The sequence below is a fragment of the Heliconius melpomene genome, chromosome 13 (genome assembly GCF_056956725.1).
Source record: "Heliconius melpomene rosina isolate 202511_hmr_F chromosome 13, ASM5695672v1, whole genome shotgun sequence".
In the NCBI taxonomy this organism is placed as follows: domain Eukaryota; kingdom Metazoa; phylum Arthropoda; class Insecta; order Lepidoptera; family Nymphalidae; genus Heliconius; species Heliconius melpomene.
This window is the reverse complement of record NC_140401.1, coordinates 5008387-5034429: the sequence shown is the minus strand read 5'-3', so window position 1 is coordinate 5034429 and position 26043 is coordinate 5008387. Positions and strand designations below refer to the sequence as shown.

General features: G+C 33.9%; 2 protein-coding genes across 4 annotated transcripts; one reads left to right on the top strand and one right to left on the bottom strand.

Annotated features, from left to right (window-relative positions):
- Positions 1-259: 259 nt before the first annotated feature.
- On the bottom strand, positions 260-10256 carry LOC146532625 (uncharacterized). 3 transcript variants are annotated; one of them, XM_085195479.1, is made up of 14 exons: positions 9979-10256; positions 9387-9476; positions 8544-8666; positions 7556-7726; positions 7081-7205; positions 6580-6686; positions 5968-6133; positions 5397-5482; positions 4868-4970; positions 4364-4495; positions 2931-3008; positions 2426-2554; positions 1977-2101; positions 260-1874 (listed from the first exon to the last, which is right to left on the bottom strand). In XM_085195479.1, exons 1-14 carry the CDS (start codon positions 9991-9993, stop codon positions 508-510), a joined length of 2817 nt encoding a protein of 938 aa, XP_085051605.1. In that variant the 5' UTR covers positions 9994-10256; the 3' UTR covers positions 260-507. The 3 variants fall into 3 exon arrangements, with proteins under 3 accessions (XP_085051605.1, XP_085051606.1, XP_085051607.1); XM_085195480.1 differs by lacking the exon at positions 2931-3008; XM_085195481.1 differs by lacking the exons at positions 8544-8666; positions 9387-9476; positions 9979-10256 and adding an exon at positions 8260-8350.
- A 1730-nt stretch (positions 10257-11986) lies between these two features.
- Positions 11987-25845, top strand: Pfas (phosphoribosylformylglycinamidine synthase). Its single transcript, XM_085195476.1, has 23 exons — positions 11987-12639; positions 12725-13038; positions 13353-13489; positions 13594-13706; positions 13790-14043; positions 15271-15402; positions 15704-15832; positions 16518-16646; positions 17049-17123; positions 17222-17413; positions 17562-17735; positions 18246-18394; positions 19231-19434; positions 20553-20748; positions 21033-21162; positions 21496-21611; positions 22029-22297; positions 22553-22685; positions 22808-22909; positions 23202-23348; positions 23757-23961; positions 24204-24439; positions 24941-25845. The coding sequence occupies exons 1-23, from the start codon at positions 12362-12364 to the stop codon at positions 25117-25119; spliced, it is 3993 nt and encodes a 1330-aa protein (XP_085051602.1). The 5' UTR covers positions 11987-12361; the 3' UTR covers positions 25120-25845.
- The last annotated feature ends 198 nt before the right edge of the window (positions 25846-26043 follow it).

Sequence of the window (26043 nt, the reverse complement as noted above, 5' to 3'; positions counted from 1 at the left end):
GTTCAAGCTTATTTATAACAATACCATAAAAGAAAAACCAATTATAAGGATGTTGTAAAACCATGCAGTAATAGATTTAATAAAATATGTAAAAATGTTAAAGTATACCAAAGAATTAACACATTTTTTAAACTAACTTTCATATTATTTTAAATTATGATTATCTAAAATTGTATAGAATAAATTATAGAAACAATGTGTGTGATTTTAGTGTTCGCAATAATTAATTAGGAAATAGTTAAATAATAAAACAAAACAGTATATTCAGCAAATTTTATTACTAACAAAGGACATACACGTAATCTTAAATCATTTTTCCTACGTCATTAAAATTGTAGTTATATAGCGTAAAATTAGACAAAGTTACTGCAAAGTACTAAATTAGAGACTCATTGAAAATCACCACAAGAACACAAATTAAAGACAAAATTTACTTATTTATTTTATATGTTTTTTTGTCTTTATTTTGTTTAAGCGTGACTTCGTCGAATCCCTATGAAGTGACTGCTAATCGGACCCGGAAGCGCTAGTTTGTTTTTTCATAGACTTTAACGCCCTCTCCCGAAGTTTTTTTTCTAAGTCCTCATTATTTACTTTGCTGTCTTCTTCCTCTTCCTCTGCATCATCGCTGTCCGAAGAATCATCTTTTCGTTTGGATGCTTTCTTGTGTTTTTTGTGTTTCTTATGTTTTTTCGAATGTTTCTTGTGCTTTTTAGCCTTTTTTGATTTTTTGGGTTCATCGCTATCGGAGTCAGAATCGGATTCTGATATCTTCTTTCTAGGTTTCTTCTTCGAAACCTGGTCGCTGTCTGAAGACGATTCTTCTTTTTCTCTTTTCTTTGCCTTTTTTTCACCATCTTCCCGTACTTTGGGCTTCATTTCATCCGCATGCTTGACTTTCGGTAGTTTTTCATCCTTTTTAGATTTTACTGTTTCTGGCGAAGTAATTTTCTCTTTTATAGCATCTCCTTTTTTACGCCTCACTTCCTTTTCTGAAGAAGTTGAATCATGTTTTGTTTTTTTCTTGTTCGACTTCTCATCACTATCTGAACTATCGTCACGCGAATCTTCAGAATCAACTTTCTTTGGCTTGATTTGTTTCTCAGCCTTTTCTATCTTAGCGCGGTCAACGTTTGTTTCTTTTCCTCTTTTCTTGGACTTTTTGTCGTTATCAGATTCCTCTGGAATGTTCTTTTGTTTGCTTTTGGAACTCTTATGTTTGACTTCCTCCTCAGAACTGGACTCAGAACTAGATGAACGTGTTCTCTTCTTACGAGCTTTCTTTGCTAGTTTTTTCTTAGCATTCTTCTTACTCTTCTTTTTCCTGTCTTCCTCCGAATCGCTTGAAGAAGAATCTTCAGAATCACTTTCACTAGAGGAACTCTCTTTCTTAGCCTTTTTCGATCTCTTAGAGCTTGGTTTTTCTTTACGTTTAAGTTTTGATTTGCTCTTAGATTTAGATACCTCCTCACTACTCTCACTTTCTGATTCAGACTGCTTGCTTTTACGTTTGTTTTTCTTAGTCTCCTGAACTTTACTGGTGTTTTCTTCATTATGTTCTTTGCCTGACGCGTCATCACCCGATCTTTCTGATTTCTTACTTTCCATCTCATGTTTTCTTAAGAAAGGCGAAGGAGTGCGAGAGAGGCTCTTAGAATATTCACGTAAAACAGGTACCGTTATGAAGTCATCTCTATCTTCGTCATCTGATGATTGAACTGTCTTAACCTGACTATCATTTTGTGGAATGGGTTTATCTCTAATTTCATTTACCACGGACGACTCTCTGCTTGTACTCGTCGCATGCCCCTTAGATCTCTCCCTAGGTAGTGACACTCGTTCAAGTGACTTTTTACTCAGTTTTTCCACGTTTTCTGTAACAAATTAAAAATGTGTTATTAATAACCATATGGAAATAAATAACACTAATATGTTAAGACCTACACTACGACATACCACTAGTATGTAAGCCTCACCTTTACGTGGTATGGATACTGATTTTTCCAAACGTTCTTTAATCAAGTCGCTGGATCTTCTTTCACGCGATTTTCTTTCCCTCGACCTTCTATCTTTGCCCGATCTGTCCCTCGACCTCTTCTCCCTATGAAAAATTTGTAATAATCAGTTAATAAAAGTTTCCAATATTCATCATCATTAAGTTAAAAATAAAGCTATACCCTGTATATACACGGTAGGCAGAAGGTACCTAGTGTTAAGACACTCCGTTCTCAACTTTCTGCCGAATTTTCGAGACATTATCGAATGGACTCAACATTATATGAAATGAAAAAATAATAATAATTCATTCGCCCGAGTGAGAATCGAACCCACAACTGTCGCGTTTACAATCAAACGCTGTGTCACTGCGTGACGTCGGCCTCAAAAAAAAAAAGGCTTAAAAATAAATATCAAAACTATACAATACATAGATCTCTCCCTGGATCGGCGTTCTCTAGACCTGCGGTCTCTGGAGCGTCGGTCGCGGGACCGTCTGCCAGAGCGGCGCTGGGAACGGGAGCGGCGGCGGGACCGCGACCTTCGACGATCACGAGACCTGGTGTTCAAAAGAATATTGACTATTAATAAAATATTTTTCTTTCTCAGTATAACACAAAAAAATATTTAAAAATATTACTTTATTCTTGGAAGTCTTGTGTAAAAGAATTGTGTCCATCGGGGCAGTTCTTTTTAAGCAAGGATGCCTATTGGATTTGAACTTTTTCGCATAATTATCATTATGGTGACTCATCATTTCATACAAAGTAATCATGAAAAATTTATGACCAATTTTAAAGATTTATTTAAAAAAATATCGAAACAAGCGACAACAGTAATTAAGCACAAAACAAAATAAATAAAAATATAACCAAATAAACACAACAAACAAACAAAATAATATATGAAGCAAAAATAACAAAAATAAAAATTACCTTTCCTTTGAACGTCGTCGAGAGCGTGAACGCGTGCGTCTAGTACGTCTTTCAAGCGATCGGCGACGTTCACGCGACCTGGCATGCATAACTTTATATGTTAAAAAAGTCTATAATAAAAAATGAATCGGATTGGGCTGGATTCCCACTCAGGAGGATAAATTATTTTCATTGACTCTCTTTAGTGAAAGGACGAAAACTTGCTTTAGTGCGGCGTCGAGTTTCCACACATAATACGCTGTCTCTAAAATTGAACTAAGCGTGGGGGAGTATTTTAACTAATCAAATTTACAGTGCAATCTCTGTATATTCTCATGCCGAATTTTAAGCAGTCTATTTTCTTTGTGTATACTATATAACGATTTATCTACACATATGTAATACAAAATAAAAACCGGAAAAATTACAACTTCTGAATTAATTAATTAGATATTTGAATTCTGCGATCATTACACATTTTATATGGAAATATTTAACCGCGTATATTTATTATTTTGGAAAACCGACATTTTGAACACTTTACAGTAGTCCGTGGTCATGGATAGGCATGGACTACTATAAAGTTTTCGAAACATTGGTTTTTGCAAAAATATATTTAAAAATAAAATAAAATCTCCGTGTATCTCCCGCACAAAGCAGGGTAGACAGAGGGATTCTAGTGTTAAGACACTCCGTTCCCCACTTTCTACCGAATTCTGGAGGCATTGCGACATTCATACGATTAAATATTTTCTTTTAAATTAGTTAACTAAGTAAAAAATAACATATAGATAGGATAAAATACGTAAATGATTAACTTAATTTAAACCATAAATAATAAAAAATATAAAAATCTTATATGTACGAATAAAACAATAATAATAAATATATAAAAGAGAAACTAACACAAAAAAAACACTAATTGCTTTAAAAAAACTAAAAAATGAAGCCACCTTTACATTGGTTCTATAACCATTTATATATTCTCATAAAGAGAGAGTGTAATGGACACAGCCCATAATAACTGTTACGTTAAAAATAGAATGGAACTGTTGTCAGCATTTGATGCCGCAACTATTCCGTCCATACATAAATCTTGCCACATCTCAATGGGGAATCAACTTCGTGTGACAAACGTTCATGAGGTGCTTTGTGACATGACGTTTGAAAATATATTTTTTGTCTGTTGTCTAAATCTGTATCAGTCAGTTCATGGTATTTTTAGGCATTGCATATTAAGTAAGGGAACATTGTCTCCTTACCAAAGCGGGAAATGACAATATTAATAATTTGATTTAAATTAAGAAGAAACTTGCTTAATTTTTAGAACGTCAAATAATTTACCATCAGTTTACTAGTTACTATCCTAGACCAGACGTGGAAAGGACTGGGAAGGGTCAGGAATTATGAAATTCATGTGCCATAATCAATGGGGTGGTCCCTAGTTGGCATACCTCTCCCTCCTCTCCCTCTCACGGCGACGTCGCTCCCTTTCGCGCTCCCTCTCCCTCTCCCTCTCGCGCTCCCGCTCACGGTCACGGCGCTCCACGGAGCGGCGGCGGCTACTGCGGCGACGAGACTTGCTTCTACAAATAAAAATAACATTATCTGCTGCAGCCTGCATTGTAGGGTAAGCAGAGGGAACAGTGTTTCAAAAAAATACCTTCCCACGTACCGCCCAATTTTCGAGACATGGCGTATTAAGAGGCGGATACCAACAATTTTTTTTGCTAGAATTGTCTTACCAGACTAAGGAATAATTCATTCCTCTCCATCAAGGATTTGTCTCTGGTCTAAATAGTGCAGACTAAAAACAATACCGTGGAAATAATAAGACATAATAAAGATAAAGATAAAATTCATGACAATGAGACTAATACTGAGTATTCTGAGACATTTCAATTGACATCAAGTTTATAATTTTTTAGACATATTTTATTAAAAAAAATCAGTTTTACCTTTCTCGGCGCGAACTTCGCCTTGGACTGACACTTGTTGAAGAGTCACGATTAGAACGATACTGACGTTTTTTATGAGACGACCTCTTCTTGGCACTGCCATCTATGTAAATGAAATTAAAAAAAAACTTGTAAAAGATACTACTTGGCACTTCATGAATTCACCGCCATAAGGGAAATTGTGGCGCAAGAAAACAAGTGTTCGGCTCAGCTCAACTCAGGCAAATGCTATTTGCGAGATACTACGCACAAATTAAAAACTATTCCTGATCAGTTCTTTGTTAATTCTAAGTACTTACTTAACATAAGTAAAGAAAGTAGTAACTATTTCTATAATAATCAAATGTGTTTAATCAATGTAATAAAATTCTTTGAACTAATGAATATATATAAACTATATTTTATTATTATTCAAAAAGATTAAATTAAAGCCTAAATTAACGGCGCCGCCCGCCGGGTGGGGAGCGCCTCGCCCCCCCGCCGCCGATACGACGCCCGAAAGATTAAATTAAAGTCTAAATTAACTTACGAGAAGAAGCAGATGAAGACCGACGTTCACTAGACGAGTGGCGTACTTTTTCCACAGGTTTTTCCTCTTCTTTCTGTACTGCAGATCTGACACGACAATCAATTTAAATAATTATAATATAATAATATCTATTATATATTTTTTTGTCTTTACACTTTAGCCTACACAGCTATGTATACAACATAGTTAAAGGTCATTCTTTAGCCTAGAACTCGACGCCGTCATGTGTAAACACAGCAAGTGAAGTTGTTTTATGATAGGGTTCACTGAACAATAGGAGGTATAATCAATCTTGGCAGGAATTAAATTAGAGATTTTTTTTTTGGCTTTGGCGCAAAGGAACACGGGCTGACTGTGAATGCGACTATATTAAGTTCGAGTCCCACTCAGAGGAAAGGATTATTTTCATATCCTCCTTCTGGCAACAAGTTTGCATTAAGTTTTGCCACTTAATAAACATAAGTGGGGAATGAAGTATCTTAGCAGCCTCCTGTGGCTCCCCTGTCCACCTAGCTAGCGAGTAGAGCATAAAGTATAAAAAATGTTTTTTATCATATTTCAATGGGCGTACATGTTAGGTGAAGCAGATCTTGATTTTGGTTCTGGTTCATTTTTCTCTTCCTTCTCAACAGTCTCTGGATTATCATCTTCTTTGATGGAATCAATTGAGATGTGGTTTTCTTCTTCCTTTACTTCAACATCCTTTTCTTCTTTATTCTCAGGTGATTTTCCATTTTCTACATAAAGCATAATTATATTAAAATAATGTATATTTTACTTCTCAGGGAAAGCATAGAGAACATTTCTATTAACAAAATGGAACCAGCGTAATAGTAGATCAGCGACAAATTGGGAAGATGATTTTAAAAAGATACTTATAAGTATCTACTTAACAATTCAAAAATTCTAAATATTCTTTATTCAAATAGGCAATTATTATAAGCACTTTTGAATCATCGAATGAACATATGAACAAAAAGCTACCACCGGTTCGGAAGGCAGTTCTGCTGAGATGAGCCGGAAACAGTTGCTCTTTTCAAAATCAATGGTACAATTTATTACATTAGCTGGCAGATATCCTCCATTACATTCAATAGACATTAATTCCATTCATGTTTATCCTCTAAATATTCTTGAACAGTGTAATAAGCTTATGCAATGTAATAAGCTAAGATATACTAACCTTTAGGTTCAGGTAGCTTGATGTCATCTACATGAGGCTTCGACTGGCTCACCTTGTCACGGCTGCGACGCCGCGATCGGCGAGGGCTGCCACCGCTGCGACGACGGCTGTTGCAAATACAATATAGTTTAGCTTTACACTTTCATATAGGAGTGGGCAGATTGAAGTGAGTGAGTCTGGACTATCCCTACTTTCCGCTCAATTTTCGAGACTATGTGCGTTGAGTGGGAATTGAACTCACTGCCGTCGCGTTTACGGTCAGACGCTGTGCTGCTGCCCAATGATAATTTGAATGTAAGAATCGGAATTAAAATAAAAAATTATCGATCTGTATTATCTGGCCATGGGGTATTGTATAGAAAATCTAGGCAAAGTATTAAATACAAAACCTACATATTTCATACATCACTTACATATTTTAGGAACGCTATACGATCCCAAGAAATGGTATTTAATACCTAGGTGATGTTTGTAATGGCCTATTAATATTTCAATACTTACTTCCTGTCAGAAGATCTATCACGTGACCTGGTGCGAGAACGGCGACGTTCACGCGAGCGCCGCCGCGAGCGCGAACGGGACCTGCGCCTGTCCTTGTCTTTGTCCTTGTCCTTTTGCTGTTCTTCCTATTTAGGTAAAATATAATTATGACTAGTGTTACTAAAATTTATAATAAAAAAATCATAGTCAGTCAGATTATTTAGAATATTTCAGTTGATAAACTCAGAAATAAAATTAACACAAACAGTCTTATAACACATTAAGACATTCTTCGCTTTCCGTCCAAATTCAAGACATTGTTAAATGGCAGAACTCACAAATGCATTTGCCTTGGCGGGAAATTATTAATTACATTGCCTGAGAAAGGAACCCACAACCGTTGCGCGTTACAGACACGCGATTCAGCTGCTTCACAATAATCTCTATAAATCTATTTACAACATATAAATTTTAAAGTATACAAATAAAAATGTACCATGCGTTTCTTAATTTCCTCTTTCTTCTGTTGTGTGAAGGACTCAGGGATGCCATTCTCGCTAGCCTGCGCGCTCAGCAACAGCTCCCAAAGTTCACCCATAAACAGCCTCGCGTTCTTCCCATTCAGAAATCCAGTCAAGTTGATCTGCATTTTCTTTGGACAAGGGAACTGGGAGACGAAGGAAGCGGAGCGGGAAGAAAATATCATACAATTAATCATCTATTGACACGAGCGCAATAAACACCGTTCAGTAGAGCGCTTTACCAGTAGTTACGTTACAAGTCGGTTCGGAGAAAAAATTGGACTCGAAGAGGCGTTCAGAGTGTCTCATTGCAAGCGCAAACATATGAATGACAGAAGTGACTCGGGTAGGGAAGCGGAAATAGTTACATTAAGTACATATTAATATTTGAAGACGATGCGGCTTCGGTTTTCAGGCGAGATGTACAGTGCTGCCGCGCCGCCCGCCGAGTGGGGAGCGCCTCGCCGCCACCACCGCCGATACGACGCCCGACGGACGCCATATTGAATCCTCTTGCATCTGTAACTGTGTTGCGAACACAACCACATTATGTTGACCGCAAAGCCTAACGACGTAACTTCCCTACCCCGAGTCAAATCTATCTCTGAGCACCTCGGAGCCATTGTGTATGAACTCATTACTGAAGTAGCATTTAAGTATTTAATTTCCCCGTAAATACCGATTCAGAATGCTAAGGGCCTCCATAAGAAGAGCGGGACGCACGGCGACGGCGGGCGGCTGCGGCTGGCGGCGATGGCGGCGCGCTAACCGATGGGACCATAAAAATAGCCATAGCCAATCAATATACATTTATTAATTATATACTTCAATTGCAGTTTCCTTTTTATATTAATTGTAATAATGACTGAACGATCATGTTTCTTTTATATTTTTACGAAAGGAAACTGCAATGATTACATTGTTTTAGAAATATTTATGTAACAGTGTAGAAATATTAGTCACCTTTTCTTCAAGTTGATTGTTCACATAATCAATGACCACATCATCTTCCATCTTCAAGATCTCGGTGATTTTCTGGGTGATCCATGGCTTCAGGACGTCCAGTTTCACCTTTGACATGTCCACCTTAAAATAAATATGGTTAACATTTTATCTAAATTAGTAATTTAGATAAAAACTATTTTCATGTCTAAGATACAAAATTTCATTATTATTTGCCTCTTGTAAAGAATAATATGTAATATAAACATTTCAATAGTATATACCGATATTTCAAATTAAAATACAGAAGTTTCTTTAAACAATTGCTGCAGGCTGGAAGTAATGTCTTTCAGTGTAATTTACATGTGTAATTGTCAGTGAACTCGTCAGTTATGGAAGTGATATAGATTATATAAATTTTCTAAATGGTTAACACAAGTAAAGCACAGGCAAATAAAAATGAAGCATTTTTTTTTTAAATAACTATCAAAACAATACGATGCTGTACAAAGAATATTGCCATTGCCACTAGAGGCTCAGCGGGAGCTTTTATGGCTCAGTGGGACAGTATCTGGATTATTATATTTATATGCAATAGATGCAGGTACAATTCTTACTTGAGAGAATAATTTTCGATGCTCCACTCCGATCTTACCAGATTAGAGCAATAAAATTACAAATAGGTCTTTAGTTTTAACACCTTATAAAGCTTCTCCCTGCCCTACCCTGCCACTACTTTTCAGTTCTAGAAAACATAATATCAAAAACTGCATTTTTCTATTGTTAGGAGTGTTCCCTATGCAATTCTGTGAAACATCTAATAATAAAATAAAAATTACACATATATTCCAAAGAATATTTTACCTGCTGTGTCAAGCAATCTCCAAACTTCATTTGTTTCATTAGCTTTTTCTCTTTGTCACTGAAGCGAGTGTCCTGCTCCGTGCTTGTACCCTAGTTATTAAATATTTTAAAAATTTAACAAAATTGATATAATTAATGCTGTGAATACATCATATATATCAAGCTTATTGCCATTGTAATACATATCAATAAGCTGTTGCAATTCTGTTTTCTACTTAACAAAACTTTTTGTATATTATATTCTAAATACAAATCTTACGGACCTTCTAGCTGCCAATTAATGTTTTGTCTACAGTTATTTGATGTAAGCAATAAATAAAACTACATATTTCATTAAAAAACATAACCTCTAAAGATTGATAAAAGTTTGCAGTTAATAATAAATATATATTATATTAATCAAATCAATAATTTACTATGTATTTAAAATATTTTATGGTACATAAAATACATAAACTGTATATACTATTGAGTTAGCAAATTTTTCTTAATATTAAAATGAAATTGGCATTTTTAATTGAATAAACTGGAATCTATTCAGTTACTGATAAAATATCGTTGATTATGTTAATATATAGAAAATTCATCTTACCGTATACATCATCATAATTGAGCATTGAACGATGAAAATCAATATAATGAAGTAAGCGGCTTGGGTTAAGCCCGTATAGGCGTATAAACGCCTACTCTATATATATTACCAATACACAATAAAGAACTAAATTAACGTTTCAGAATAATTACACTTTTGGAAATATTTAATAACTGTAATATATTGAAGATAATTCACTATCCATTTTAGATGAATATTTATAGTTTACCACGACGCTACATCTACAAATTACGAATCAACGTGATCAACCGCCATGTCTAAAACAAGATGGCGATGCGATACGATGAATAATTAAGCTTGGAAATGACATTGAAATCGATTTTTTACATAGATTAGAATCGACTTTGTACATATTATTAAAATAGTGTAAATATAATAAATGTATGTTTAATAGATACATTTATTTTTATTAAATTCACTTCAAAATAACTATGAATGTGTTATTAAAAAGTTATATTGTTAAATAATAATAAAAAAAATGTAATTTGATAAAGTTAAAAATTATTTATACTTTTGTCAAAAAATCATCATGAGGTGATTTTAAAAGTCTCTCCTATAATATTATTTAAAAAAACTAATTAGATGTCTATTGAGTCATTTAATTCATTTTTCAATAATAGAATTTAATAATATTAGTAATGTTGATAAATATATAGTAATTAAAGGAGTGAAAGGAAAAAAAAACATTTTACATGAAATTATTTTAAAATAAACGAATAACGTAACATTATACTATACTCTAAATACGTAACTAAATATTTCAATTTAGTATCTATAGGTAGTATTACGTTGTAAATCCTAATTGATTCAAAAGTGTGACAGAAGTGGAAAGATAAAATTTACTTTACTTTAAAATTTCTCAGAACACAGGAATATGCTTGAAGTTGAATTAGAAATATTCAACTGAATATGAAACTATATAGAAGAATTTTCATCTCTGAGAAAGAAAATGCGATCACAAATGGCCACTTAAACTGCAAACCCCTATCTTCTGCAACTTTTCTATTCTAACTCGGTAGCTTTTTGATTAAATACTCTCTGAATAGCGCAATATTGCAAACTGCCCCAGCTATTAAAAAAAACCCGACTGCTCACAAAAATTTAATTGTGTGCCTTAAATGGACATGCTGCGAAACTTTCTTTTGGATCTATTTACTTATCGAAATTCGAAACAGTTCATTTTCATTATAGTTGGTAGGGTAAATGATTGATCCGAATATTTAGCTACCACTGAGGGAATATGCTAAAACCACATCGAAATCGGTATATCCGTTTGAAAGCTACGATGCCACAGACAGACGTCAAATTCGTAATACCTTCTTAATTTGCGTTTAGATTAATAACTAAAAACACGCTATTTTCCCTAAGACAAATTTAATGTTCCAATACTTTGGAACATTAAATTTGTGAAAAACTTATCTAGCTCTACTGAGCTAGATAAGTTTTTCACTAGGGTTTCATTAGCGACTATCGCATTGCATCGGCAGGTTATCGCCACAAGGAAATAAAAGCGAGTCGAACTCACATACAGAGGGTTCGTACTAATTTCAGGATTGCATGCCTATGGGAAGTACATAAAAGTCCACGGTCCCTCTATGTTTTCATTACGCGGCTAATTTCAAATAAAATGCAGTATTAATGGTATATAAACGCCGGTATCCTCACTTTTACAATCTCATAAAGAGAAATTTGAGCGTGTATGGACCGCTTTATATCCAATAACACTAGCTAGAGCCTCTTTATTCCACTTTTTGCATTAACATATTTTTTCCGCTATAAATATTATTAAATTTCAACACGTTTTATTTTCTTCACCATTATACACGATCCCGTCAATTTTAAGAATTAATATCTTTTCATACTGTACCTCATTTTACTTTACAGATTGCATTGTTTTATCTAATTTTGAAATTTGAATTAATTGGCAAATGCCAATCGCCAATGTCTTAACCTCTTAACTTTTCCTTCAACTGTTGATTGTTTTACATCTTTTTAAAATCCAACGAAAGAATGTTAACCTAGTAGCTAGTTGCTTGGCAATGGCATGTTATTATGTTGACAAATCTTATGTTGTCTTAAGTCACTAAAGAAGGCATTCAATTTTATATAACTTTTCCTATTGCACGATAAAGTACTAGTGTTTGCGTTGTTTTTATCCAATTATTTAGAATTATTTAAGTATACAATTGCGTAAGCTTATGTTATGCTATTAACTTATTTTCGTCTAGCTGCGAGTGATATGGCCTGAACTTTGACATTGATGCAAGATATCAATTGATGAAATACCTCACTATATTTGATACTTGTCTTGAGATCTTCTTGATTCGTGAATGAACTCCTCTAGATTCATATTGTAGTGACCATGTGCATTTTAAGATTCTTTAGTCATGAAGTTTTCAGTGCTAATAAAACTAAAGAAATCCTTTCAAAACTACAATTAGTTGATTCAGACGTGCAAGATTTGTCAACAGAGCTTTGCTACCATGTGGAGCTTGCCGAAGGTTGTAATTACTTAAACATAAATCAAATAAAAATATTACAGTGGCTTCTTAGTTCCCCTCTTCAGCCACATGCATTAAAAAATGAATCTGTTTTTAAATTTGTGAGTGAGAACCAAACCATAATCGAAATTGGACCCAGGCAAGTAATGAAAAAATTTGAAATATAAAAAAAGTTATATAACAATTTTCTCTCTTCAAATAATAATTTTCTTTCTGTATTGTAGGTTTAACTTTTCAACAGCCGATTCAAGTAATTCGGTTCAGATTTGTCAAAGTGTAGGGCTATATGATGTTGACCGTCTTGAGACCTCTACACGATACCTCATTACATTTAAAAAGTCTAAAAATGTCAGCAAAAAATTATTTGAGGATTTGGCTGCACCACTACATGATAGGATGACCCAATGTGTTTATACAAAAGAGAATCTGCCACGTCAAAGCTTTAATGAAGGTCTGCCAAGAGATTTGGAACCCTGGTTTGTGGTACCTTTACAATCAGAAGGAATGGTGGCCATGGAGAGGGTTAATAAAAAATTAGGTAATATTTTATTCATTATTCTATCACTTCTCTTATTCCCTGCATTATAGCAAAGTGCTATACTTTTAGCACTAATAGAGTTAATCAAAAATTGAGTTAAATGAATAGATTTTTTGAGCCTCTATGTATTCATACTTGTTGGCTAATTTTATACTGTATTTCTCATATAACATATACTATTTTCTTTCTTCAGTGGTCAGTGTTATTTATTATAGAATATTACATGTAAGAATGTATTTATTAATAGCAAATGATTTATTTGACTCTGATATTAATTAACTATATTGTAATTTTATAACTTAATATATCTTTAGGCTTGGCTTTTGATTCATGGGATATGGAGTTTTACATGGATTTATTTGTTAATAAACTGAAACGGGATCCTACAAGTGTTGAATTATTCGATCTGGCACAAAGTAATAGTGAGCATTCAAGACATTGGTTCTTTAAGGTAAAGTAAAAATTATATTATATAATAAATAAATATAATACTTTAAGAAATTGTTATCCTCAATGACAGATATTTTAAAATATTATAATAATAATTGATTTTAGGGTAAAATAATTTTAGATGGCCAGGAAATAAATGAGTCCCTAATTGACATGGTTGCTTCAACACAAACAACTTCTAATGATAATAATGTTATTAAATTTGGTGATAACAGCAGGTACATGATTTCCATATTCATATTTCTAAAGTATTCAGAATTAGTAAAAGACAACAATCATAATTAACAATGTTTCCTTTCAGTGCAATAAAAGGTTTTAAGCATACAAAACTTAAGCCAAGCAACATAAAAGTGCCATCTCAGATGATTGAAGAAATTACTGAATCTGATATAATATTTACTGCTGAAACACATAACATGCCCACAGCTGTAGCACCATTCAGTGGTGCTACAACAGGAACTGGTGGCCGTATAAGGGATGTCCAGGGTGTTGGTCGCGGTGGCCACACAGTTGGTGGTACTGCAGGATACAGTGTCGGCAACCTTAATATTCCAGGTTAGTTTTTAAATGAGTGTTATAACTTAAAGTATGCATAAGAATATTCTATTTACTCTTACTAAACTGGTAGGTAGGTAGGTAGCATTTTATTTTTTATTTCATTAACTATGGTCCATACTTTTTGATAGCAAGCAAGTGTATAATATACTTAATTGAAATTATTATTTATATATATTTTTTTTTATTGAAGATGGGTAAGCATTTGTCCGCTATCTCACCTGGTGGTAAGTGACGATGCGAACGATGGTGGAGCATGCTTACCCAGAAAATGCCTATTCACTCTTTCCTTGAAGACGGCCAGGTTATATTTAACGGGGAACAGGTGAGCAGGCAGGGAGTTCCACTCCCTAGCTGTTCGCATTAGGAAAGTGGACGCGAAGCGCTGCGTACGAGAAGCAGGCACATCGATAACATATGGGTGAAACCCCAGCCTACGTCTACTGCTCTGCTGATGGAAAGGAGAAGAGGGTATCAGGTCATGCAACGCTGCTGCACACTCACCGAAATGTACCCTATAGAATACCGACAGGCATGCTACTTTACGACGGTGTTCGAGGCTTTGCAGCTTTGCCTCAACAATCGCTGTGTCGCCAATGAGCTTCTTGGCGCGATTTTCAATCGCGTCTAAGGTCGCTAGCTGATATTTAGCAGATCCGTCCCATAGGTGACAGCAGTACTCCATACATGATCGGACTTGAGCTTGATAAAGTTGAAGAAGCTGTCCCGGTGTGAAATACTGCCTAACCCTTGAGAGGACACCTAGTTTTTTAGCGGCTGTAGTAGCCAGAGACTCGATATAACGTCCAAAGTTCAGATCTGACGTAAGGTTCATGCCAAGAAGCTCAAGATGGTCAGCTATCGGCACGGGTACATCACGGAAAGTCGGAGCAAGATCGAAGGGGCTCCGTTTTGTAGAGAATAAACACTAGACAATAAACATAAACATAGCGTTAAACCTGACAAGGTTAGCATCACCCCATTCGGAGACGCCCTGAAGTGCCAGATTCAGACGACCGATCATAGACTCCCGACAAGACCGGATTTCGTTCTGGTTGGCCTTCGCATTAGACAGATATTTGTCAACAACCGTGCTGTCATCAGCGTACCCAACGATACCGGGTGCTAACATATCGTTGATGTGCAGCAGGATGTTTATATATTACATATATATAAACTTATAGATGGCTCTTATTGAATATATTAATTGCATAATATTTATCACAGGTTATAATTTACCTTGGGAAGACAAAAACTGGCAATATCCAAACAATTTTGCCAGCCCACTTCAAATAATCATAGATGCCAGTAATGGAGCCTCAGATTATGGTAATAAGTTTGGAGAACCAGTCATTACAGGTATGTTAAAAGAAAATATTTGCTCTATTATACAAAAAAGTTCTCTGTGAATGATTATGATTTATATAGAATTGCGATCGTTATAAGTATTGTAATATTAAAAAAATATATATAATTGTCCATCAAAGATATACAAAAAATATGTTTTTGTAGAAAGACAGAGGTTTTGATAATTATAAGTAATCATTTAAAAATTTAATATGATTACAATTTTACTAAAAGATTACTTTTGCCACCTTTGCAAATAGTATTTATTATATGTATGAGAATTAAATTAGATTTAATTTAATTTTTTTAACAGGTTTTGTACAATCATATGGTCTCAAGAATGCTGATAATGTGAGAGAGGAATTTGTCAAGCCAATTATGTTCAGCGGTGGAATTGGATATATGCCTCACAGTATGATTAAAAAGAACAAACCCAGTGAAGGTACTATATTAGCACACATAATAGTTTCACTGAATCTAAACATAAAATTGAATTTGATTGAATATAATTTCATTTCATAACCAGTTCTTTCAAGTTCATATAGTTATTTACAAAATACTAAAAGCCTAATTATGAGCCTACTACAATTATTATCGAGGTCATCATGGCGCAGGGACACAAGGGAGTGACTGTTTTTATACCAATCTATCCGGGCAGTAGCTACTGCACAGATATATTGGTATAAAACATAATAACATAAAAAAGATATTTTAATTTTTTAAAACTATTCTGATATTACTTTTTTAGAAAACATAAAAAAATGATCGTAGCGATATTTGTATGTTTTCTACTTTTACTTCCCTTGTTTCGTCATGTAGTATGTCATGCGCATGTACTCGTACATGTATCAAATTTATTAGACACCTCTTTAATAGAGCTATTGTTTATGTAAAAAAAAACAGAAGAACGTTAGCAGTAATTGTAGCGAGATTTATGAGATTCTTACATGAACTGTGAGTCCGTTATGGCGCAGCGGCATAGTGTCTGATCGTAAGTACGACAGTCGTCGGTTCGATTCTATTCGAGGGAATTAATTATTTTCAATCTGCTTTGTCGCTTTGATAAATGTAATTTAGATGAAAACATTTTATTTAATAAAAAACTAATTCTCTATTTGCTTATTTAGGTATGTTACTAGTAAAAGTTGGTGGTCCCGTTTACCGTATCGGTGTAGGTGGAGGCGCAGCATCATCTGTGGCCGTACAAGGGGATGATTCTAGAGACAACGCACTTGACTTTGGAGCTGTTCAAAGAGGTATACAGCTTTATTTTATTATAAAAAAAATATAAATAAATTTAAGGTGTTGCAGGGGCACAACCGTGCGACTTTAAAATCGACGGTTGTGGGAAACTCGGAGAAAATGAATGTTTAATATATTTATTTACTGAATTACTCAATCACTCTCCCACTTCTCTAGTAACGAGGGACAAATCGCGGCGTTGAGTTTCGCATTTCGTACCTCAAGTTCGTACCTCAAGAATCCGGCAGAAATTGAGAAATGGATATAATATAAAATGTACCTTCATAAAAATTAAGAAAACCATCATAATAGAAGAAAAAAAATATTAATACAGAGTCATGCCAATATTACACATTTAATGTTCCTATAATTTATATGAAACAAGCAAATTATAATATTTTTGTTTGTATATATAGGTGACGCTGAAATGGGCAACCGCTTGAATAGGGTTGTTAGGGCGTGTTTAGAATCAGATCTTAATCCAATTGAATGTAAGTAAATTATTTTTATTTATATGTAAAATATTAATAAATTATAATCATTAAATTTTACAATATTACTGTTTAAATATATAAAATTATTTTTACAGCCATCCACGACCAAGGTGCAGGTGGTAACGGCAATGTACTAAAAGAGCTTGTCGAACCTGAGGGAGCAGTTGTCTTCACTAAGGAGTTCCAATTGGGAGATCCAACTATTACAACTTTAGAACTATGGGGGGCTGAATACCAGGAAAATGATGCATTGCTATGTTCTAAAGAGAATAGGAATATTCTGGAAGGTTAGTTTAGTTATGATTGTTTTGTTATATTTAAAGCAATTCTGTTATATTTATATAATTTTCATTTCCTTGCTCTGGTAGATAGTGAGGTGTTTATTAAGTAATCTTAATCATATTAATTAATAACACGATATTCCTATTTCTTCAGAAATTTGTCGCCGTGAGAGATGCCCGGTATCATTTGTAGGTGAAGTAACAGGAGATGGATTCATGAGTTTAATAGAAGATAATTATAAAGATTTTTACTTAAGCAGATCTGATAGATTAAAACCCGACGTCCAGTCAAAGTTGCCTTATGATTTACATTTAGAAGCGGTACTTGGTAAGTTGGTTTTAACTTATTTATAAGAAATTGGGCATTTTCAAAGATTTCAAATCTTTAAAATATTGAGCCGCCGCCATACGGTCATAAAGTCTTATAAACAAATTGTTAATTGATCAACGCACAATTTATTTTAGTCATAGGATATAGTTAAGAATATCAGAGAAATTGCTTACAAGACCGAGTGACATCACAGCAGAACAACATACTAGATATTGAAATTCTTCTACAAATCAAAATGTACATTTTAAAACATTTTTTGGCGCTTATTGGTTAAATAAAAAAATGTTTAATTTTTTATAGTAGTGTATATAGGATTTTAGGATAGGAATTGAAACATTTAAAAAAGGGTGATTCTCTATTGGTATATTGCTTTTTAAATATTGTAGTTTTCTGTTACTAAAAATATTGTAATAAGGCAGATAATAAAAATATTATATACCTATCAACTGTAATCCTATAACTAGGAAATTTTCTTATATATGTAGTTTTAATAATATTTTGTTACAGGTAATATGCCACGGAAAACATTTGATTTTAAACTGGACAAACGAACTAAATTGCCCTTGTCGCTACCCAGCAATGTTACTGTAGAAAATGCGTTAGATAGAGTTTTGAGACTTGTTAATGTTGCCAGCAAGAGATATTTGACAAACAAGGTAATTGCTTTTTTAATTATAGTATAAGTTACTAGTGTGTCTGGTAGATAATGTGTATGTTTGTATTATATTTAGCTTAGTAGGTACAAAATAAAAAAAATACTTTATATTTTAGTCTTATTCATATTTCGAGGATTATAAACCATTCCATTTAAAAAACTGGAACAACTTAATTAGCGGTTCCTAATTCAGAATTTTTTAATGGAATGTCACTGTGAAATAATATACATTTAAAAAATATATTGCAAGATTGTATGATTATTATAGCAATATTTTGAATTGTTTCTCAATATGTTGCACAATCTTGACATAATTAACGCAAATATTTTTTTATCTTTGTTTTTACTTTCACGCATCTGCCGTATGACTTGGCTACCCTTAATAGAGGTATGTATAATGTCATCGGTTCTTCAGTTTTTTCTGACTAAGATTTGCGTAACCAAATACTCCATTTGTCTTAACAACAATCTTGTCAAGTTTGGTGGTCTTATAATAATGCATAAGGTCACGATACAAGTCACTCGCAATTTTGTGGTCGTTGACCTCTTATAATATGAGTTGGATAATATATATAATTTTTAGCTTCACATATCTCGTTTACAGCATCGTAGGTAGAGAGAAACTAGTGTTAAGGCACTTCGTTCTACACGCACTACTAAATTTTCGAGACATTGCGTGTTGTCCGCTTGAATTCAACGCTGAGCTTTGCGTCGGTACTGGTACCAGAGCGACAACAATAAAAATATTTCATTTCCCCGAATTTGATCGAGCCCACAACCATACAACGCGGTTACAATCAGACGCTGTGCCGGTCACAATATTTTTGTTTTCCACAGGTAGACCGTTGCGTCTCGGGTCTAGTGGCCCAACAGCAATGCGTGGGGCCACTACACACGCCGCTGGCGGACTGCGCCGTTATAGCCCTTTCATTCCACGAGTTGGTAGGCTCAGCGACGTCCATAGGCACGCAAAATGTTAAGGGACTATTGGATCCTGAGGCAGGAGCGAGATTGTCGTTGGGTGAAGCGTTGACTAATTTGGTGAGTTTTGTTGTTTATATAATTGTAATAGCGATTTAAGTATTTTTTTTGATGTATTATTTTTTGTTTTTTTTAGCTTCACGCTAGCAGGGTAGGCAGAGGGAACCTAGTGTTAAGGCACTTCCGTTACTCACTTTATGCCAAAGATGTATTGCGTTTTGAATGGTGGAACTTAAAACCGCGCTGAAAATATTACCTACATATTTCAATGCCCCGAATTTAAATCGAACCCACAATTTTCGCATTTACAGTCGCATGCTTATGTCCCTGCACCACGACATACTGAAATTTTATTTTATTTATTATGTTAAGAAATATTACAAAACAGATACTTAATTATGATTTTAAACATTTATAATTTAATTAACAATGTTAGTGAAACAACAATTATGTATTCTGAAAAAAAAAACCTGACACTGTGATTGCTTAAAGATAAAAAAGAAATAAGGTGACAGGTTATCTAGTTTCTGGTGATGTCATTTTATAATAGTAGTTTGTAATAATTTACGTTGTTAGGTAGCTTTAAAAAGTTAATGTTAGTATTAGACATGTTTGAAACCTATATAAAAATAATCTAAGAATAGGTAAACGGAATTGGCTGAAATTTGGCTTGAAACACTAAGATCCCTTTGCCCACCTTCTATGTGAAGGGATACAGCGAGAAGCTAAAAAAATATCTAAAAAAAAGAAATTAAAATATCTATTTAAAATCTACTTGGCGTGTATCTTCTATTGATTGAGAAAATAAAGGTTATCTAAAGGAAAATTATATTCATGTGATATTAAGTTTGATATGAGTGTGCACGTTTTTAAATTGTGATGAACATAAATTATTGTTCACCGTCAATAGTGACGTATGTTCATAAATAATGTATTATCTCATCTCATCATTATCTTTCTGTAGAACATATTTCTAATGTTTGTATCTCAAATATAATATTTATTTTTAAATTATATAAAATTTACGAAAAATGTTGAAAATTATAAAAAAAATGACATTAAACTAGGTTCAGTCCGTCACACAACACGCAATATTTCGTAAATTGGGTGGTGCGTGGGGAAGTGTCTTAACATTAGGTCCCTTGCGTACCCAGCTCATTCAACACGTAATCGTACAGGTATTCGCTGGTATAACCGAGTTACCGGACGTGAAGTGCTCGGGCAACTGGATGTGGGCGGGCAAGACGGGCGCGGAGGGCGCGGCGCTGGTGGCGGCGTGTGGCGCGCTGTGTGCCGCCATGCGCCGCCTCGGCGTCGCCGTGGACGGCGGCAAGGACTCGCTCTCCATGTGCGCCAACGTCGCGGGCACCCCTGGTTCGTATACTTTTGTTTTGTTTGTTTAACCGTCGAGACTTAACAGATTTCAACAATCAGAATTTCCTGTACAAATGAGACATTTGGTGCGTTTATTTAAAAAAATATACACGTAAGCATGTGGTTTTTTTGACGAGACAACTATAATATTAAATGTATAATTGTATAATTGAAAATTTGAATAAATGAAAACATTACATTGGTTCCTTGAAATCCTTGCTAACCAGTTTTCATTATATATCAAAATTATTCTCATTCAGCTATTTTATTTTTTTAAATTACAGTTAAGTCACCGGGAACTCTAGTGATATCAACATATGCCCCTTGCCCTGATATTACTGTGAAGATTGAACCGGCACTGCTTGAAGAAGGCTCAGCACTTGTTCACGTACCAGTTTGTCCAGGAAAATACAGGTATTTTATACTAATTTTAAAACATTGTAATTTTATCCCCTGACGAAAACATAGGGGTGTTATAAGTTTTATGTGTCTGAATATATGTGTATCTGTTTGTATGTCTGTGGCATCGTACCTTCCAAACGGACGAAGAGATGAAATCGGTTGATTTGGATTTGGCTATGAGTCAAGAAAATATGTTCAGCCAATTGAATATTATCATTTTTTCTAGTTATTTGTTTACTTATAACTAACTTTTAGTGTGGAAGGTTTTTTATATGTAAATTATATTTCCTTATAATAAAAAAAATCGGTGATTATAAAAATGTCTTTAATGTATTTTTATAAAAGGGTTGGTGGAACATCTTTAGCGCAATGCTACAACCAGCTTGGAGACAATCCACCTGACTTGGATGACCCTGATGTACTTAAAGCTTTGTTCAACGTCACACAAAAGCTTCTTAAGGGTAAGCATTATCTTCGGCTTAGAGTGAAAACTTTCTAAACGTTTAGACAAGAGACAAGACAAATTTCTAAAAAAGTATACGTTTATTATAAGAAAGTATTTACAATTTCAAAATTTTGATTTTTATTCTCTGCTATATGAAATAACAAGGTATTTTTTTACAATTTTGAGTACATAACAAAAAAAACCGTATTTATTAGGTTTACACCCTAAAGCCGACGTTATGTATTTTAAAGTTTCTATATTCTGAAAGAAAAAAATCAGTAATCTAATTTAAAAACTATTAAAATAAGTTTTAATCATAGTAGACTAGTATCAGAGGAGTATTAAAATATTTATATTAATATATAGTATTTACATATGATTACATTAAAAATACATCTTTTTTCAATTTTATAAACAATCTATTTTGTTATAGACAAAAAACTTCTCTCTGGTCACGATGTAAGCGAAGGAGGCTTTATAACTACAGCTCTAGAAATGGGTATAGGCGGTTTACGGGGACTCGAATTAGACTTGCAAGTTGAAAACAATGTATCCGCCATTGAAGCGCTATTTAATGAAGAATTAGGTATTATAGTAGAAGTTGCTCAAAGTAATGTGGAATCTGTCCTTAGTGAATATAACAAACAAGGTGTTAAGGCCAAGGTGGTAGGCAAAAGTGGAAAATACGGAATGAACTCTGAGGTAATGTCATTGTAAACTATGTTATTTAATAATATAATTATTTGAGGCCAACGATGCGACGCTGTGATGTGCTGGCCTGATGTGATGACTATGATGTACCACAGCAAGACAACACAATGTGTTGCTGTGGCACATCGTGTGACTGTAACCGCGGCAGTTGTGCGTTTATAGTGTATTTTACTACAATTTAGAGATTTACTATTGTACTAAATTATTTTGTGAAATTTTCTTAAAACATTTTTTTATGTCTTATAGGTAAAAGTTAAAGTAAATGGCAAATTGGTTCTCGATACGAAACTCATTAAGGTCTTCAGAATGTGGGAAGAAACTAGCTACCAATTAGAGCTACGCCAAGCTAATTCCGCTTGTGTAAAACAAGAATGGGAAGGTAAGCATGCATTTTTGTTCAATTTCTAAAATATAATGACTGCAAACGCGACGGTTGTGGTTTTAATTACTACTACAAAAAATGTTTTAAATTTAACAAATTATAGAAAAATATGTTTTCAGGTCTTGAAAACCGCAAAGGTGTATCATACAAAGTGACGTTTGATCCATCAGCAGCTGTAATTAAGAGTAAATCCATCAGAGTAGCTGTGCTGCGTGAAGAAGGTATGCTCGTCATAATAATGAGTTTGTAGTTGAGCGAGAGGTTGTGGGTTCGGTCTCCTGAATGAAATATGTTAATTTTTTTGCTCTGGTGATAAGGCAAAGTTCAGCTCCGCTATTCATGACAGTGGCGAACGGAGTGTTTCATTTAAGATTAAGTTCCCTGTACTTATGTAAAAAAATGAAATGTATTACAAGTGGACTTGTAACCTGTAGTGATATTCAGAGATAGAGAGTAGGTATATTAATATTTATTTTCTTTCATTTTTTTAATTAGTTTATTTTAATTTCATAGGTACAAATGGCGATCGTGAAATGATCGCGTCTCTAATGATGGCCAACTTCGATGTCTTTGATGTTACCATGAGTGATTTGCAAGCTAACAAAATAACACTTGATGCCTTCCAGGGCTTAGTTTTCCCTGGTGGATTTAGTTATGCTGGTATAATATAAAACTATAACATTTTAAATTGTACTATTATTTTATAAGATTCAATTATATTATAGAGGTGTATGTACTACATGTATGTGACTTTGTACCTTTGGGAATGATTTTTCGTTCTGGTCAAACCAAACATGGATTATAGTTCCAAGAGTTTGAAGTGGGAAACAGTGTATTGGGTCTAAATTTTCTTTCTTTACCACACTATATTATAATGCTAAAAATATAAATACAATTAATAAAGCTAAAAAAAATAATATATATATATATGTATATTTAATAATTTATATATGTATTTATATTCTATGAGAACATGTGCTTTGGATACAATCGCTGTCAAATATATATTATCAATTTGTTTTGGACACAAACTAATATTCCGCTGCTAACTAAATATACATTTTGCAGATACCCTCGGATCGGCCAAAGGTTGGGCGGCGGGTATATTGTTCAATAATTCCCTTAGTTCCCAGTTCGCTCATTTCAAGAACCGTAGCGACACATTCTCTTTGGGAGTATGTAATGGATGCCAGTTAATGGCGCTCTTAGGCTGGATCGATCCTCGCAAAGCTGATAATCCGGAAGTCGTTCTTGATCATAATCTTTCGGAAAGGTATTTTTTTTTGTTATATTACAAACTTAAATGTAATTATAAGTAGGAACGTCATGACGTCGAATTATTTTTATTTCCATTTCTTTGTTCTGGTAATAAGATTAAACGCGGCGTTGGGTTCTATCAGCCAACGAATGTTGATAACGACTCTCTTAACACCAAGTTCCCTTTGCCTACCTTGCACAGTACGTAACTGTGTACATGTATTTTCTTTAATAAATAATGATTAATGCCTATAACAGGTTTGAATGCCGCTGGAGCGCTGTATCAATTAATGAGCGTCCACAAGACGTATGGTTCAGAGGCATGGGCGGTAGTGTGCTCGGAATATGGGTAGCTCACGGTGAAGGACGATTTACAACATCTAAGCCACAGGTTCTCGCCCAACTGCATGCTAACAGGCAGGTCGCCATGCAGTATGTAGACGACGACGGCGCGCCCACTGAGGCTTACCCGATGAACCCTAATGGCAGTCCTGGTGAGTGTTTTGTTAAGTGACCATTAATAGTGTAGTAACACTTTCGACGAGTCGTGGCCGCGTTGAATGTAGCGTGAACTTAGCATATAGATAGATGGCTGTGCAGTTTTGATTTTAGGATTTTTTACTTTTATTATTTCTTCCTCAGTGAGTGAGTGCAGCCACGAAACATACTGTAAAACGTTTCATGTCTGTGTCCCACTGCATGCTAATTTTACTGTCCATGAAATATCGTCGTCGTGCGACTATAAACGTTGCAGGTTCGATTCCCACTTGAGGAAATGAAATATTTAAAAAAAAAAATTTTTTTGTTTCTTTAACGAGGCAAAGCGCGGTGTTAAGTTCTGCCACTTAACACGCAACGCCTCCACAATTTGGAGGAAAATAAAAAATATAACGTATAGCTTTACGCTGTATCCTGCTAAAAAAATCTTAGTTTCTAAATCTTTATGTAGTGTTATCAAAGATACATAAATAACATGTACTACGTTTTATCAACAGATGGTATAGCCGGGCTACGTTCTGTAGACGGACGTCATTTAGCCATGATGCCGCACCCTGAACGATGTGTGCTGCGCTGGCAGAGCCCCGTTCCTATTGTTTCCTCTTCTCCCTCAAGTGTTGCTTCCCCGTGGCTTAGACTATTCCAGAATGCTTATGTTTGGGCATCTCAACAATAATAATATATATAATATCTTAAAATTTAGAGTTTTTTTTATATTTACATTTCTTATGTAAGTGTTTATTTTTTTAAGATTTATCAAATATTTTGTTATATTGTTTAATTTTTATAGGCTTTTTTTTATAATTAATTGTAGTTGTCTCTTTGAAAACTGTGAAATTATTAATAATTTCATCTTTTTCCGCAAGTGTAGCTATGATATCTTTACAATGGTGTAAATCTCAAGTTAAAATGTAGAATTAGTTATTTTTTTTAATCATGTGTAATGTAAAGGATTTTTTAATTGTGTATGTTTATGCTATTTAATTAATTGTAGTTTAGTTTTTGAAAACTCAGTGAAATAATTGTAATAATAGCTCTATGATTTGGAGTTGTTTTATATTGTAATAAAAATAGTGAAATATACATTTTGTTCAGGTTGTAGACACATATCAAAATTGAGTTTCCTTTTTGTGGGACCATGTATTAATACATTCCAACAATTTATGTATATTTGCATCTGAATATATATACTGTCTTGTTTTGTCTAGATAGGATTACAAATGTAAGCACTATATGAAAATATATTGAACATTAATTTTTTAATTATATTTGTATGTAAATTTATCTAATTGTAAAAAGACAATCTTATTAAAACTATGTGATTGTTTTATTTATTATATATTATTTGAGATTTATATTATACACATAATGAATTTTAATTAAATAGTTTTTAAAAATTTTATTCAGTTTTTTATTTGTTTTTGCTAACAAAAATATTGCTTTAGATAAAAAATATGTGGTTTTATATATCATATCTATCTAGCGGTAACTAAACGTGATTTTTTTGTGTAAATCCCCATTCTGCGAAAATATTGAGAAAAAATTGGTTATTGTCTTGGAGATTAGTCTAGTAAAACAGAAATACAATTAGGCAGACAAA

Excerpts from the sequence above, each read along its gene's own strand:
- LOC146532625 (XM_085195479.1), bottom strand. Across the intron at positions 4,971-5,396 it reads GTCTTCATCTGCTTCTTCTC|ATGGCAGTGCCAAGAAGAGG; the intron begins GTAAGTTAATTT and ends TCATTTACATAG. Across the intron at positions 4,496-4,867 it reads CGAAGTTCGCGCCGAGAAAG|AAGCAAGTCTCGTCGCCGCA; the intron begins GTAAAACTGATT and ends TTTTATTTGTAG.
- Pfas (XM_085195476.1), top strand. The coding sequence starts at position 12,362 with ATGTGCATTTTAAGATTCTTTAGTCATGAAGTTTTCAGTGCTAATAAA. Across the intron at positions 18,395-19,230 it reads AGAGATATTTGACAAACAAG|GTAGACCGTTGCGTCTCGGG; the intron begins GTAATTGCTTTT and ends TGTTTTCCACAG. Across the intron at positions 19,435-20,552 it reads GTGAAGCGTTGACTAATTTG|GTATTCGCTGGTATAACCGA; the intron begins GTGAGTTTTGTT and ends GTAATCGTACAG.